Source organism: Apteryx mantelli, chromosome 13, assembly GCF_036417845.1.
Source record: "Apteryx mantelli isolate bAptMan1 chromosome 13, bAptMan1.hap1, whole genome shotgun sequence".
Lineage (NCBI taxonomy): Eukaryota > Metazoa > Chordata > Aves > Apterygiformes > Apterygidae > Apteryx > Apteryx mantelli.
This window is the reverse complement of record NC_089990.1, coordinates 7235781-7252225: the sequence shown is the minus strand read 5'-3', so window position 1 is coordinate 7252225 and position 16445 is coordinate 7235781. Positions and strand designations below refer to the sequence as shown.

General features: G+C 43.5%; 1 protein-coding gene across 2 annotated transcripts in view; it reads left to right on the top strand.

Annotated features, from left to right (window-relative positions):
• FGF13 (fibroblast growth factor 13) overlaps positions 1 to 16445 on the top strand; it is a 253869-nt gene that overhangs the window by 192709 nt on the left and 44715 nt on the right. For both annotated transcript variants that reach the window (XM_067303901.1, XM_067303900.1), the window contains 2 exons: positions 170 to 280; positions 6552 to 6655. In XM_067303901.1, the coding sequence (XP_067160002.1) occupies positions 170 to 280; positions 6552 to 6655 (215 nt within the window). The remainder of the gene's footprint in view (positions 1 to 169; positions 281 to 6551; positions 6656 to 16445) is intronic.

Here is a 16445-nt window from a genome sequence, read left to right as displayed (position 1 = left end):
ATCTCAGCCTAAACAAGAAGTGTTGCAAAACTGGTTGCCCTGCTTTTGTCTTGGGTCTTTTTCCTATCGTATTCTCAAGAAGAAACCAGGAGGTTTGTTTTAGCATCCTGCTCGCTTGGAACGGCACATCCCAATTTCCCACATTAATCTCAATATTGTTTTCTTACAGAGCCTCAGCTTAAAGGTATAGTAACAAAGCTATACAGCAGGCAAGGATACCACTTGCAGTTGCAAGCAGATGGAACAATTGATGGAACAAAAGAGGAGGACAGTAGTTATAGTAAGTGACATCAGAATAAATGGTGTGTTTGTGAATTGTGGTGTCTCCTTCTTTCCATATAGGTCCTTTAAACATTGGTGTCCTAGGATGAATGAGTGGAAGCAACATTAACACCTTGCACACTGTGCAGAAGTCTTTCAGACTTACTGGGTCTGAAAGAAATGCAAATAAAAATCACTTATAAAAATAATGAACTAGCGAAGGTAATGATGACACATGTGACAAACAATGCAAATGTTATCTCCATGGTAATCTAGAGAAGTTCATTGCTGTCCTTTGGATTTTATTAGATTTTTTTTTTCCGACACAGAAAATTTGCTCGCCTACTCAAAGTGCCCGAAATAGAATAACGCTATCTCCACTCTTAAACAGGGCTCATTCAAACAGAGCTGCGTTATTCCAGATAATGAGAATTCATCATCATTTTAAAGTTCACATTTCCCCATTATTTTTTTATCCCTTCTGCTAATTCTAAGCTTAATTATGACTTTAGCATTCAACCAGTTTTCCCTTGGCTTTTCTGTGAAACAGCTTTAAATGTTTTTTTTTGCAACTTTGAGAATTAATAGAAAGTGGGAAAAGAGAGAAAGCGTAGAATTGGTATGCGTAAGTAAAATATTTACATGTTCCACATAGTTGTTCAGTTTAGCTTAAACTAAGTTTTTGCTCTGAAGAAAGAGTTATGAGGAACAAGGAGACTGAGAAGGTATTTCAGGCTGTTTAGACAATAAACCAGAAAATCAACAAGCAACCCTTCTTTTTGTCAAACATCTTTATTGAAAAGCACTGATTTGAATACCCTCTTTTAATATTAAAAAGTATTTGCAGATGAAGCATCATTTCATTTTTACAGGGCACTTAAATATGGCAGAACTAGAATGTAATAGAAGGTTACCATGTATTATTTGTCCGATCACTTGCTCCCATCGTTTTGCTGCTCCCTCTTTAGTATTTATTGCATCCCTATGTTAACTTCTGAGTGACTTAAGGGATCCAGCTATGCTGCCAGAAGATCTCTCTTCTGCAGCCACTGAAGGTGCTGGGCATGAGGCAAAGCACATGTAAGATCTGTAAGGATGCCTGAGGTCTGATGCGAGGTCCCGTCTCACCCGTGGAGAAGAAGCACAAAGAGCAGGAGTGCAACGCCGAGCGGATGCCGCCGTTTCATTGGCGTTCTTAGTGGGTCTGGGCCTCCACAAAACCTCCTCTAAGGATGATCCTTATGGACCTTAAATGTTGCTGTTCTTTCAAGTAGTTGATTTGATATTTATGGTTTAAAAAAAAAAAAAAAGACAGTAAAGATTGTTCAGGATAATTCTGTTTATCTAAGAATAGGTAAACCTTACTTTTTCCAGTGATGTGTGATATTGTTACAAATTTTTAATGTACCAGAGCAAATATCCAAATTTACAGCTTATTTCTCAAGAGATTGTTTCATTCAAATATTTTTCTTGGAATTCTTTTAATAGGGGCTCTGATATCCTAAACAAGATAAAATTTGTGGGAATCTGTTTTTTTGGCATTCATGCAGTTGTATCAATTTCTAAGATACTTTGATTCCATTGTGCCCTTAAATTTACCATAACCTGACAGACTACAAAGCAAATCATAAAAACTTCTTGTTGCTGGAAGCCAGTCTTCCAAAATGCTGAATACTTAAATATAATGGACATATCCCAGAAATGGTTGCAGCTGGGCTGCAGTATCTAAGCATTCAGAAAATAGAAGGTTTTATCATAAAAAGCACATGCATTTGTGTATGTTCCTCTTTCATGTAAGATAAGCGTATAGAACTAAATTTCCTCCAGTCCTGAATTTGTTCTAATGGCAACATTTTAAATGGCATTAGTAAGAGAGGCTGATTTATGCTATGGATCAGAGTCTGTGTAATGGGCTTCCTCCAAAGCCTTGCTCACACGAATATTAAGCAGATCAGGCCCTCTAAAATCTTTTCTCCTGATTTCTGCAGAGATGTTTCTCGCTTGGCCCGTAGGACTCCTAAGTCCCTCCAAAGGCAGGGGGACCCTTTCTCCAGTCCGTTCCCTCCTCCCTTTGCACCCCTGAGGGAAATCATCACTGCCCCCCTTGTCTCCTTTACTGAACATTTGTTTGGAGAGCATTTGCTTAGCATTGCAGCGAAATGATTATAACTCTGCTTAACAGTAAGGGGGGCATCCTCAAACTGGGAACCCTTCAGCTGTGGCCAGTGGAGCAGAAACACAGGGCCAGGGCTCTGCAACTGTGTTTCTTGGGGCAAACCGTAGCAATAGTCCATCTGCTCTCCAGGGAAAATGTTCCATTTCCATTGCCTCCCCTGCATGTGCCAGCACCCAGAATCCAGCTTCTGAGCCATTTGGTTCCTAGAGTTGGCTAAGAGGTTTGCCTGAATATCCCCTTTGGCCCCTAATGAGAGGGCAATTATTTCAAGCTCTGCAGACCCACTGCTTCCCACAGGGCTCCTACATCCAAGGTTGCATCCACAACTGCAAGGAGTTTAAAAGAAAGCTGAGATTTTGGAGCACAATTGAGACAGGAAGGGAAAGACGAAGCTGAGGAGTTGTAGTATTTACCAGGCCCCAGTTTTAGCCAAGAGTCTGTATAATTTGAGGAAGTGCCTCATGGAAAGGATTTCCTGGCTCAGAATCAGATTTTGCCTCATTAGACGTGTTAAATAGGGCAAGGTTTTAAATCAAGGCAGAACTTATTCCCCAATTTTGGCATGGCAGAGAGATTTGAAGACTTATAAAATAAATATGTAGGAATGATATCCTGCAGAAAGCGTGTGAAGGTCCAGGTGGCCAAGCCAAGGACAGCACAGGCTTCACAGTAATGTGTACATTAATAAATCCAGCTGAGGCCAGCTCCCTCTCTATTTTGCAGCTCATTCCCTGTCAGCTTGTATTGCACAACGCCCGTAGCAAAGATCATCTCTCCCTTAGGCATCACCAAGTTTTTCATTATGGTGGATATTATGTCCTTATTTTACACACTGTGAATGTAATAGGAAGAGGCTAGGATGCAAATAGTTTGGTACAGTTTTATGCTAATGCAAACTGATCATAAAGGCAAATGATTCCTTTTCCTTGGGCTTTTTTGCCACCCTTTCTGTCGTACCTGCCCATGTGAGGGTCAATGCAATAGCATCTTGTACCCGTTGTCCATGGCGGTGGGCACTTGCAGAGAAGGGGCTGCCTGGCTCTGGTTTTGGCCCCGTAAGCCTTCACTCTTTGCAGCCAGGCCCCTCACAGCGTTATAGAAATTGGGCAAAGCATTGGAGAGGGGTGTGAGGGAAGTCTGGTCTGAAGCTGGACTTTGCTGTGGTGCAGCGTGGAGGGAAGAAGCAGATAAAAGCCAGTTTAGCTGTCCGAGGCCGAGTTGCCTCTCACTGCCTGCGTCACTGGTTTATGCAGGCTGTTTGGGAAGAAACGTAACTAGTGCCTACAGAGCTAGTCGAGGCCTTGTAGTCTCTAGACTCGCTGGTGTTGCTCATCCATGGACTTGCTGTCGTCCAGGGACAGCAGGAGCAATGCCTGAAGAGGACCGTCCTCTTTTTTTGGTGCCTTTTGCCTCCTTGGAGGCAGTGGCCGGAGCAGCCTGCCGTGCGTCCGGCAGGGCCAGCAGTAGGAAGGGGTGGCCGCGCATGTCCCTGGCAGCCAGGCACTCGCTTCTGCAACAGAGGCAGAGCAGGCAGCAGAGCTGGCCTCGCTCTCCCATGACCCTTTTGCAACTTCTGATAGTCTGTGACCCCCGGCAGGGGCCGGTCCAGCAATGTCAAACCAAGCTCTGAACACGCAGGTGTCTTGTCTTGCCTCAAACCAGCGTGCACGCAGGGTGCCAGGACGTATGTGCCTGTTTTCGGCAGGAGAACGCGTTCAGCTGCTCAGGAAAGCAGCTGAGCATCCGTCGCAGCAACGTCCCCGGCCCTCGCCTGGCCAAAGTCGCTTGCATCTCTGCTCGCTTTGCCAAGCATGGCCACGAGCCGCTCACTAAAACCGGCCTCCAGGGCTCGTGGCTGTGAGCTGCGTCTTCCTCACTGCCCTCGGCTTTGTCCTGTCCTCAGCTGATTTACTGACAGTTCTCAGCCCTGTTTACATTGAAGCCCATCCACATAGCCTCATCCTGAAAATACCCACGTGCGTTTCCTGCTGGTAAATATGGCACTAAGAGAGCACCTTTCAAAAGAGGTTTCCAGGTTCTGCCTGGATACTGAGGTCTAGATTGTGCTGCCCTGCCTGCGTGGAGATCAGGTGCTGCTTTTTGGGATTGGACTGCAAAAGAGTGGCTCTCCAAGGAAGCATTTACCAAGTCAGAGAATATTTTCTCCTGCAAATTAATTCGAGCATTTGATAGAGTAAGAAATCCATAACAGCAACTCCCGTATTGAAAATCCGTGTTTCCTTTGCCAAAAACTGGATAGAAGTAGAGGATTTTGTTTCAGTGATGAGAAAGCCCTTTCTGTGCTGGGTGAGCCTGAGAAGAGGCTTTATGCGCATGTGTTTGTGTCTGCGTGCTCACTTGTGCCTATGAGAGGGCAAGAAAAACATAGAGCAGTTTTATGATCTCCTGCATTTGTTTGTGCTGAACGCTTCCACCAGCTCCGCTCTTCAGGACCGTGGTACAGAAAGCAGGAGGAGGGTATTTAACGTTTTGAGGTGCCACGGCCTCAGAGCAGCATGGCTGGGGTGTGCAGCCCGGGCCAGCAAAGCCCCAGGAAAACGCGAGCAGTGGAAGGGGGCCTCAGCCACTCGCCCACGGGAAAGCCCACGGCACCCGGCTTCGCGGGGCCGGGAGGCTGAGACCGACCCAGGCAGCACAGGGAGCCTGGGGTCCAGCTGCCTGCTCCAGCGAAGAGACCCTTTTCTGCAGGAATCAGGGGTGCCGTGCCTCTTTTCACCAGAATTTATCTAGTGGTCCCTAATCTACAGCGTTAGCTTCTGGCCTTGCCCTTCTCAAAGTAGGATATTTATGTATTTGCTCTTCTTTTTTTTTTTTTTGATACGCTCTTGACAGCCCCACAGAATTTAGGAGCTGTGTTAGATACTAGTAGGCTGCAAATTTTCTTTTAATTAAATATGACCATTTGGGGTTTGTCAGGCTGAAAAAGGAATTTATAACAGGTTATAGTTCCTAGCTTATACTTTTGCAAATAATAAGAAAAATATTTCAAATTCATAACTCAGTTTTAAATTGCCTTTGGACAGTGACCATAAATACCAAAATTCAGCCTGAAGGAGAGCAGGGTTTTACAGCCATGTAATAAACCATCGGAAATAAGAGTCAGTTTAGCATTACCTCATTCTAACTCTGCATTTATGCAACAGTCTGGAAGGAGATGCTTTGGGTTATGATAACAGCTCTTGAAAATTTTCTTAACTCCCCTCACTTACTTTTAATCCCACCTATCAAACAGAGTACTGTATTCAGCTGATTATTACTTGTATTCAATTTTGATATAGCCACAAATTTAAGCTATGGCAGAGCTTTGCTTATTTTTTTAATTTGCCAGTTTACAAACCAGTATTTTCATTTTTAGAAGAGAGGTTTCTCTACTTGTATGTGCTACCATTATTAGCATGTACAGAAGCATAAATGCAAGCAGAACATTCAAAGCAGCTTAATTTTGAAAGTACAGGTTTAGGGCTTGATCTAAAGAATATGCTTTCATTTCATTTCATTTTGAAGTTATTTAACCCTGTTTTTTCAAATCCATTCTCCTCTCAAAAATAGAAAAGAGATGAGTTTTGAAACATTTTGAGACGTTAATGATGTGTTTTAGTTTTTCTGAATTTTGTCTTACTCCTTCCTTTTGGTAAAGAATGTTTACTGAATTTTATATGAATTTGTGGGGGAAAAAAAGTTTTGATCCTCTTGAAAAGCTTCTTTTTTGTTTGGTTTTGGATTTTCTTTATTTTTACCTTTACTATCAGCAAAAAAAAATCCCAAAACAAACTAAATATGTTCAGCTCTACTCAGCAAACCCTGGATTCTGCTCATGAAGCGGTAAGTCATTTCAACTCTCAGTGCCTCCAATTCACCATGTTCCGAATGGGGGAAATGCGTTGATACCCTCTGTAGATAATTTCTAAGCTATTGATAGGAATTGCTATATAAGACAAAGATAGTAGCAGTGTCGTTCTATAGCACCCATGGAAACTGATATTTGCATGAGTGGGTATTTTTGTATTCAGTTCTAGTAATTATGGCTTAATGCTCTATCTAATCTTCATGCTTTAAAGGATTAATTTTGCTTTCCATCTTCTTTTTCTCCTAGCTTTGTTTAACCTCATACCTGTGGGTTTACGAGTGGTGGCGATTCAGGGGGTTCAAACAAAATTGTACCTAGCAATGAACAGTGAAGGATACCTATACACATCAGTAAGTAAACATTTTTAATTTTGTTCTCACTGAAATTATTATAAGAACTTACTAAATTAATAATTTACTGTTCCAAGGAATCTGATTCTAACCTATAGAGATAGGATTTGACAGTAAGTATAGCAGTGATCTTTTCGTTTTAGCTTATTAGTGTATTGCTATTATGAATACATATAAATATGTGGAATCAAATTGCTGTTCCTGTGATGCAAACCAAATGTGAAATCAAAAAACCCCCAAGTCCCTATAGAGAAAGGAAGCTCTCTCCCAGTCGGTATGGAACGATCGTGCTAATCAGTGTGGGGTGCTGAAGAAGAGGGAGAGTTTTGTGCCTGAACGCATTTTATATCTTTCTATATAGTCTCTATTACTGCTACTAAAAGGATTAGAAAAAGTCATTTTTTTGTTTGGCTAGTATTTTCAAATAGGAATGGAATTAGGTGCCAAAATCTTACTGCTTCAAGTTCCTGAGCAAGTAAAGAAGTGTTTCATTTAGCAGTTTTGATGAAGAACGTCTGTTAATAATCTTCAGTAACATTTCTCAGGAGAGCAAACATTGTTTTTATTAAAAAAAAAAAAAGAGGGGGGGAACATTTTTAAAAATAGACTATTTTTCGGTTAAAAACATTTAGTTAAACTGTGTTCAGGAGTTTTAATTATGAAGTCTTAATAGGTTTTTCCCAGGGATGAAATAGAGGAAAATGTAATTTATTATCTACTATAAATTATTCTAAGGATGATTCCCTTAAGGTGCCTTTAATGCTGATAACAATTAAGTAAACTTATTCAAATCTCTCGTTTGTTTTGCAATCTTGACAGCTGGGACAAGTAGCCAGCTTTGCATATTTTTCCTCTGGTATCTCCAAGACCAAAAGCAAATTAGAGCTGGATGTGCTTTGGGAAAAAGTAAAATTTCAGTGAACAACATTGAATTCTACTTTTCTCTCTTGTCCTAGCTATTTGCTTAGTACCGTTAATCCAGAAATCTGTTTGCAAGGCTGCAGCTGGATAGCCACAGCCTGCAAAGCCCGCTTGATCCTCTGTAGTCATGGTCTTGTGGCTGCACAGTTGCATTTGCATTTACCCTTGCCTCCTTAGCTGCGCTCCTTTCTGGCTGCCCACTCGCCGAGAGCACGCCGCGCCGCACGGGCTGCTGCAGGCCTCTTTCCAGCATCTTTGTCCTCAATGAATATTACCTCTGCAGTCAAGTGTCGGGGGGGGATAGAAGGACTTGTGCAACGAAGAGAAGTGCCATCATCGTGCACAGCGAATGTGCTAGGCTTGAGTAGATCAGTTCTCTTGCTGCAAGGCGTATTCTGGAAGAATTGGATGTATTTTTGCAAAGATGCAAAAATAGGGTGGGGGCAGATTCAGCCACCCTTAAACTATAACTGAGTGGTAACCTCTCGGTGCGAGACGCAATGCTGGAGCAGAGGGGACTACTAAGAGAATGAAGTATCACTTCTGGTGTTACTTTAAGTGAGGAAGAGTGGAAGAATATAACCCATAATTTGTTTAAGTCCAGCTTTTAGTTTGATAGATATCTAGGCATCTTCGGTAGAGCTCGGAGATTCGCTTTGATTGTAACTTTAGGTATTTGTGTTGATGTAGGGATAGTTCTTTATGTGCTCTCATATGTTACCAGTGAATAGTGTCTTCCCTGAATCCTTTAGTATTTGTTTTTAATAGTTCATGCCATTATGAAACTAAATGGTGTCATCCCTTTATTTTCCATTTAGTTATACTGCTCACCCTTGTTTCTTTGTTAGGCAGCTATATTTTCTCGTATTTAAATTCTTTCTAAACCTGATGGGCTTGGCAAACCCTAAACAGACTTCTGGAGTATTGTTGTGTCCTGAATTCATATTTTTAAATACTGTTTGACAAAGACAGATTTGTGTCTGTTTAACAGAGAACTGTTTTTCCAAAGAGAGGTTCCACCCAAGTTCTCAATAATATTGGTTTTATCTCCTGGTGCCTTCAGTTCTAGTTGTTTTGTCTTCTACAAGAATTGTGAGACACTGTCTCGTCTTAGGGCAAAGGCTAGCTCCTGTCTCTTTGACATGCCCAACGAATGGACACGAGTTGGTGAGGAGCATCTGCCCGCTGCTTTACCTGGCATGTGAAAAGGCTGCCAGAATAGCAGTTCCGGCACCTTTTTTTTAAGTGTCTGTAGCTCTTCTTTTGCTGATAACGGTCCTTTCGGCAAGGGATGCAGGCTGACAGTCTCATACATGGGAAATTAGCTCTGTATTTTGGGCTGGATTCTCAGTTGATATAAATGAGTCCTAAGAGAGCTGAGCTGATTTATACCAACTGAACTGTTCAAGAGATGTCAACAGGGAGTCCAGGGAACAGATCAGCTCAAGTAAATGACATCCATCTACTCACCCTGAGGGTCTCCAACCCCTTCCAGGGAGCTGCTCCTGAATGGGATTTGTCAGGAGCAGACAGATAGCGACATGGGATTGATCAGGAGCAAAAGTCCTGTAAATATGGTCAAACTCCTGAAGCAAGAACCCTGGGAAAAGTAGAAATGTACTTTAATTGTAGGTAAGTATAACAGATAGATACGCCATTTCCAGAGAGAAATAGAATTAGCATCGATGATGTAACGTAATAGGGAGAGGGAATATTGCGGTCTCTGTCAGGATCGCTTGCCTTTAGTTTTATTGCGACTCTGACACTTCAGTCGTGCTTCTGTCTGTGCAGAGCCGTTTCTTTCAGACTGCATTGCCCAAGGTTACAGACTCATTTGGCAAATGGTTTGAAAAACACCCTTCTAATGTGCCATCCCCGTTCCTTACCCCTGCTACTGCCTTGTGCTGGATAGCGCTTTTCAGCCTGAAACACTTCCAAACACTGCGCCTGATAAAGAGGCCATTAAGTCTGTGACAATTACCCCACTGGTAAATAGGTAAATAAGATGTCTGGCAGAGAGAAGGATAAATGGAGGTTCAGCTAAGTGCTTCCCCGTGCTTGCACAGGAAAGCATAGACATTAGGGCTAACAGAGCACGGGCCCTGTTTCCATGCATCTTGCACTAAATTGCAATATTGAACCAAATTTCCTTTTTCAGTGACTATGGTGAATTTCTGTGTGTCTTGTTCCTTGTGATATCGTCTTTATTTTTTAACTCTGCAGCAGAAGTGACTTGGTTGGTTGTGAGTATCTTGCATATCTAGAAAATATGTCCTAGCTGCAATCTATTATGATTGCTGGCAAATGGAGTTTATCTGTGGATCCGGTTTGCTACTTGTTGAGCTTTGGCCTTGGCCTGGCCCCTTCCTCCCTAGCAGTCTGTCAGGATGGTGATTCAGGTATCTGACCCGTGGTTTGCTTTTGATCCAGTGACTTACACTCAAGAATGAGGTGAATTTGCTCAATGATGCAAGAGAATCAATGATATATAATAAATCTGTAGAGAATAGATATCTGTAGTTAGCTGCCAGACTTTATAGATAATTTGGCATCTGTCAGAGCAAAAATAAGATCTTTAATGTGATGATGAAAGCTCCTCTGGGATAAGGCAGCAACTCAGCTAAGCAAAAAAATAAAATAAATATATAATTATCTATATTTGTTATATATATGCATTACCTGTCCTTACATGAAAGTGCACAGACACTGTTGGGGGGTTAGCTGGACTGCAAAGAAAAGGAAGTGGCTGTGGTATCCCATATAGCTCACTGTGCTATCGCTGCTCATCCCCGTCTGAGAGATGGGTGCCTCCTGATCCCGGTGGATGGAGATTGCTTCTTCATATCACAGAAGAGCACTGCATTTGAAATGACTTTTCTCTGGCCAGTTTCTTACCAAAGTCAGTGGGAGTTGTGCAACTACATCACTAAAGCTGAACTCACCTTTAAGAGGTACCTTGTACCTATTATTATTATTATTATTATTATTATTACTTTTATTATTACTACTATATTTGGAGGTAGCTTGTCAGGAGATGTTTGAAGCCATAGTTCTCCTGCTATTTGGCACTTGGCACCCACTTACAATGAAAACAGGGCTTGAATTGTCCCCCGTTACACCAGTGTCATGCTGCTGTAAGAGGACTTGCACAGCATTATGGCCCTGTCATCTTACGCAGCCACATAGCGAATCATGTTCAGGCCTTTTGTGTTTTAAGACGGTTTTTATTTTATCATATTTTTCTTTCCCTGGGTGACCATGATTCTCAGCAGATGATTGCAATAAATGCTGAGCTAGAGTTTTTCAGGTTTCATAGCTTATGGATACCATGTGTTCTTTCGCCTTCTTGAACAAAACAGTAAAAAATATTTTAAGGATCTGTTTGTCAGACACGTAGGCTTAGAGCTACTGCTTTCTCATTAAAGTGATTGTGATTTCACGGAGGAGGCTCGCAGTGATACAGAACGGCATCTGAGTGAGGTTCATTAAAGGGAACGTATGTATGTGCTAGGTTAAGAGAATTTACTGTACTGATTGAATTCTACATAGGCTGAAAATCTGAAACACAGCAAATTTCAAAAAATAGCCTAAGAACAACTAGCTGTTTATTTTTTGTGAACCATCATCTCAGTGTTTTTAAAGTGATTCTATGATTGTCAGTGAAATGCATAGTTCTCCTATAGAATGTTTCAGCCATGTATTTGTGTGCTGTTTAGCCTGGATACATTGTCAGAAATAATAAAATTAAGTATGTGCTACTCATAGTGTCCTTCTGGCCTGCCGCAGGAGTCCTGCCGCTCCGCTCGTGAAGAACGCTTGCTTACCCTCTTACCCTGTGTGCTTTTCTGGGCCGTTCGCCAAAGCATTTGATTTACTAGTGCCATATGCAACTTAGCTTACCACTTCTCAAAGCTGGGATGAGTGGGCTAACCAGTGCGTGGGTGTAAAGGAGACTTTGAGGGGTTCTCCTCTTTGGCTTTCCCTTTCCCATCCTCGTACATGGGCTGCCAAAAATGCCCTAATCACCAGGGGATGTTCACAGATGTCTCTAAAGCAGCCTTCTAGTTCGTGTCAGGAGCCTGCTTCTCAAGAGCTTCAAGCTAGCAGGTGCCCTGGAGGAGGATGCCTCATGCAACCTGTCTGCCAGTGGCTCCTTGGTCACTGGGATGAGATGAGCTCATCTGAAGCAGACCATGAAGTGTATGGGGTGTGAACGTCTGGTCCTCAGCACCAGTTTCTTCATCTGCTCTCACTGTGCTGCACTACCACTGCCTGCTAACGTAGTTGTCTTCTCCACGTAGCCCTTTGTCCTGAGGAGGTCTGATACAGCCCAGACCATCCATCTTGCCTGGAGCCTTTCAACTCGTGTTGATTCTCATGGAAATTCAGGGCATTCAGCCCTTTGTAGGATGGGTATTAGGAAGTATGCTACATGGCAGGCTAACGCAGAATTGTTTATGCTTGCTTTGTTAGCTGTGCCAGGACGTTCAATATGTTTGAGTTAATAGAGCTGCTGCATGCAGCTTAATTTTGCCATTTCTTGTGTCTGATGCCTTCAGTAGAGACTTAGCATGGGTTTAGTGGAGCACTTTGATATAATACCCAGTGCACAATTTTATATATAATTTATCCTTGCACATCATTCAGCTAACATTGTCCTCTATATGTTAAATAGATTGTCATATACCTGTGTTTGGTACCTGTGCTGAAAGTAAATATCATGTGAAGCATGTGTGTTGGTTATAGCCAAGAGAAGTGAAATGTGATTAAATTCTCAGAGTGATTCAAAAATTGGCTTTGGTAAGTTGGAGAGAAGAGAAGTTTGTGCATATTTTAATACTGAGCAGTGCAGTGGAGACCTGCTGTAGCTAATGGCGATGGCTGGGGCATTTATAATGAATTACTGGTAGAGCGTATTTTTCCACCTCAGGGAAAGAGCACAAACCAAGAGATAGGGGAAATAATCCAAAGCTTCATCTAGTTAAATTTGCAGGTCAGTATAAATCATTTTTTACCATAAATGCTCAGGTATGGACTATACCTTAATATAGTCCATTCCCTTCAACAGCAGGGTCTTAGATACAGCTGCAGGGCATTTTTCTTTTCATTGCAACTCCTTGCTGTAAGCTGGAGAAATATGCAACACCCTTGCAGCAAGGAGGACCGCTCTGGGCCCTGGCCCGATTGTCGGCTGCAGCAGCATCTCTTTGGCATTAGCTGCGCAGGCAGTACCTGGCTCCAGCTGTGCTCGGAGCCTCGACCCCTTACCAGGGAGTCAGGCCATGAATTTTGGGGGTTGGTTGTGAGTTGAGTGGTGCCTCGTGAAGTGGCTACAGAGCCCGCTGCTCGTGGAGGCAGGCGCGCCCTCTCTTCCCCACGCGGCACAGATGCACGCAAAGATGCTCTAGATGAATCTGCGTCTCCCGCTTGGCGTGGCACGCAGAGGGACCGGCAGCCTGTCACTGAGCTGTCGCGGCTGTCTGTTCCCTGCTCTGCGATGTGTTCCCTGCTCCCTGCTGCAGGACCCCTGGTGAAATGAAGCAGCCGCCAACAGCGTGGCTTTTTTAATGAGATGTGCCGTTGCTGGGTGGCAGAGGTGGAGAGATGGGTGCTGTTTCATTCAGGTACTTGTCTCTGCTGGAATTGGTGTGATTCCAGATTTTGGGAGACAGACTGCCTGAAACCTCCAGCAGAGAAGAGGAGGGCCTTTCCCTCCCCTGGGAGGATTATTAAGGGACTCGGCAAGCTGAAACTCTTGGAGCTATTATGCTGCTTGTCTCTACAAGTCATCCCCAAGGCATATGAAATCCACTGAGGTGCTGCTGTGCTTCCATCCATCACCACAGGTGGTGGGAGCTGAGGATACTCAGCACCACCTGCAATGAGGTTTCATAAGAGGAACCCAAGCATGAGAAAATGGCTCTTCAGGACTGTTTACTGCACACATCCTTGCAGCCCTGCACTTACACGCCTGTGTAACAGTTTCCTAACAGACTGGCTGTTAAATTCAGCAGTGTGATTGCTGTTTGTGCAAGAACAATGTCCTACAAGATAAGTTACATATACGTGAAGCAAGTAAAAGACTAAAAACGCACGCAATCTCTGTTAGTCATTTGCTAATCAATGTCAAAGTCCTGAGATGGAGAGGCTGAATGTCTTTATAAGCTCAGACTTCAGACGCTGCTTAGAGCAGAAGTTTGGAACTCAGCAAGCTCGGCAATGGTGACATACCCCATAGGGCCTAATTTTCCGATTCACTGCTTTTCTCACCGAGGTCACCATGCCACCAAACCGGCATAATGCAGAAAGAGCCTGGGCAGGATTCGGAGCTGGACCCCAGTTTGCTCGCTTGGCCCTGGGGCTCTGCACAGCGAGCTGCCGGCGTCACAGCCCAGCCCCGAGCCAGCGAACAGGGAAGACCGAGTCCTAGGACTTCCCAGCTACGCACGGCCCTTCACCGTCACGTTGCAAAGCACGTTTGGCAAGCGAGAGTTGTAACCAGATAAGGACTCGAGCAGACGGCGTGAGTTGCAAAGTGCGAGAATAAGAGCATTGCCAGGTTCCCGGCATGTTCAGTTCGGCTTGTATATTCAGATCTCCAAACGGCAGATTACTCTGCTGTGATTCAGCACAGCCAATGATATGCACATCTTTGCTCTCCTAAATTTACTGTGGGTGCTACGCTATGTGACCAGGCGATGGAGGTGCCTGCCGGTGATATGTGTGCCTAGTCCCTGTCAGGGCCAGTCTCTTTTGCAGCTTGCAAGGAAAATATGTCTATAGCATTCATGTGGATTTTTTACCTGCTGCTTTTTTTTTTTTCCTGATATGTATGAAATATCCTCAAGATCGCAAGCAAGAGAGTACGTTCCCAAACTTGCTTGGTTTCTAAGAATTTGGCTTAATTAAAAGAAAATACTGTTATGAAACCTCAGCCTCTTTCCTGTGCTTGGCTCTCTGTAGAGTTTCCTCCTAGAAATGCGTCTCCCTTCCCTTCCCCTCCCCAGAAAGAGCTCCCCTCCTGCGGGTGCTGCAGGTTGAGCTAATGAACAGCTCTCGGCACCGTGACTCAGCTGAGCCGCTGCCTTGTTGCTCTCCTTCTGCAACCTGCCGACACGATGGTTCGCCCGACTGACGACGAGCATCTAAACAAGGATGCTGGAGCAATTAAACAGAGCCTGAAACGCAGTCTCTAAGGGCTTCTGAAACCGAGGTGTAACATTTCAGGACATGTACTGGAAAGCACGCTCAGGATTTTAGTAGAAACAAACCCAGGAAGGCACCGCAATGCCAAGATTCATTGCACTTATTATTGCGGAAAGTGTTTTCCACTCATCCTGTTAAGCTGCGAAACTCATTGCAATAGGATACTGAGGACGCCAACATTTTTGTGGGGTCAAAAATCATTTAGGTAAATCCATGGAAGGAAAACGCTGCAAAATACAATGATGTCATGTTTGGCTTAGAAACGTCCTGAATCGTAGCTCACCAGGGGCTGGGAAGTGTGCTGATCAAATACTGGGATAAATTTTTCTTTTTCTGCTCCTCTCTGATAGGCATCTGCAGCTAGCTGACAACGGAGGCGGCCTCTGTGGCTGGGTGCACCTGGCTGTTATTAGCACAGATTGAGAAAGATGTACCCTCCCCAGCCGGTCTGGCTCTTGGGGTGGTTGATGGTTTTTTTAAGGATCAGTTCTCAGCAGGCTGTTGTTGCTTTGATGAATGTCCGAAAGCGTCCCTGGCAGAGGCCGTGCCAGCACAGAGGAGGGTTATTTTCTGGGCTGGGATAAGAGTGGGTTGTAGAAAAAGCCGAAGGAAGAAGGCAGACGTACGTCCGTTCCTGTGTGAGCACGGTCCAGCGCGGGGCTGGGAGCTTCAGCCATTGCTAGCAGTGCTAGGGCAAACTAAAATTGGGAACTCCTGGGCTAGAAGTAATTAAAGTGCACTTCTATTCCCCAAAATGACTATCCATCAAAAGCACGCTCACTTCCTCAACAGATCTGTCATGTGTGGGTATTCGGAGTGACTTTATTAAACACATTTTTGTGTCTTTTTATCTTCATTTAGCTCTGGAGTTGCGACAGTGCTAAGAGGAAGCGAGTTAAGTTTTGTTCCGACTTGGCAGCCACAAGAGAAATGTTTACTGCTTTCTAGCTGTTTACATCCTTGCAAACCCACTGAAAGTAGCATTTTCCTGGCAGAACTTTTATTGCAAGTGATGAAGTGCGAAAACAGAGAATCCAGCTTGACTCTAAAAGTTCAAATTGCATTTGCAGTGTTGTCAGTCAAAATATATCTTTCAAAAAAGTCTCCTGAGCAAAACCGATGGGGAGTCAGTGGGCAAGAAAGAGGAGTTGTAATCCCCAGGATTCTGGGTTTTGTGGTTGCTTTAGGGAACAGCAGCACAACTGAAGGGGTTTCCAAAGCCAACTCTGTTAATTCAGACACAGGGTCTGAATGCCATCCCCTTGGTGTGGTTTCTTGGTACTGAAATCGAAAAAACCTGTATGAGTCCTAGAAAGCAGGACAAACATGGTGAGTTGTCATATTTAGATTATCTCCTTGAAGCCTTGTTTCAGAAACTTTTTTATGTATAAGTTAATTCTTGGAGGTAGGCCTATGAACTCCTGAAAGGAAAAGCTGAAAAGAGTTAGGTCTGGGAAAGGAGACAGGTCCGTTCAATAAAACATTGTACCAAGGAGCTTACGTTTCTATACCTAGCTGCTTTCATTAGGCAATCTAGGATTAACAAAGGAATCCAAAATTTAGAATGGATTAGAAAGCCTTTGGATATAATTCAATATAATAGCTTTTATTAACAGATTGGATGGCTTAAATTATTGAACAGATAAGGCCTTTCATACTTTGC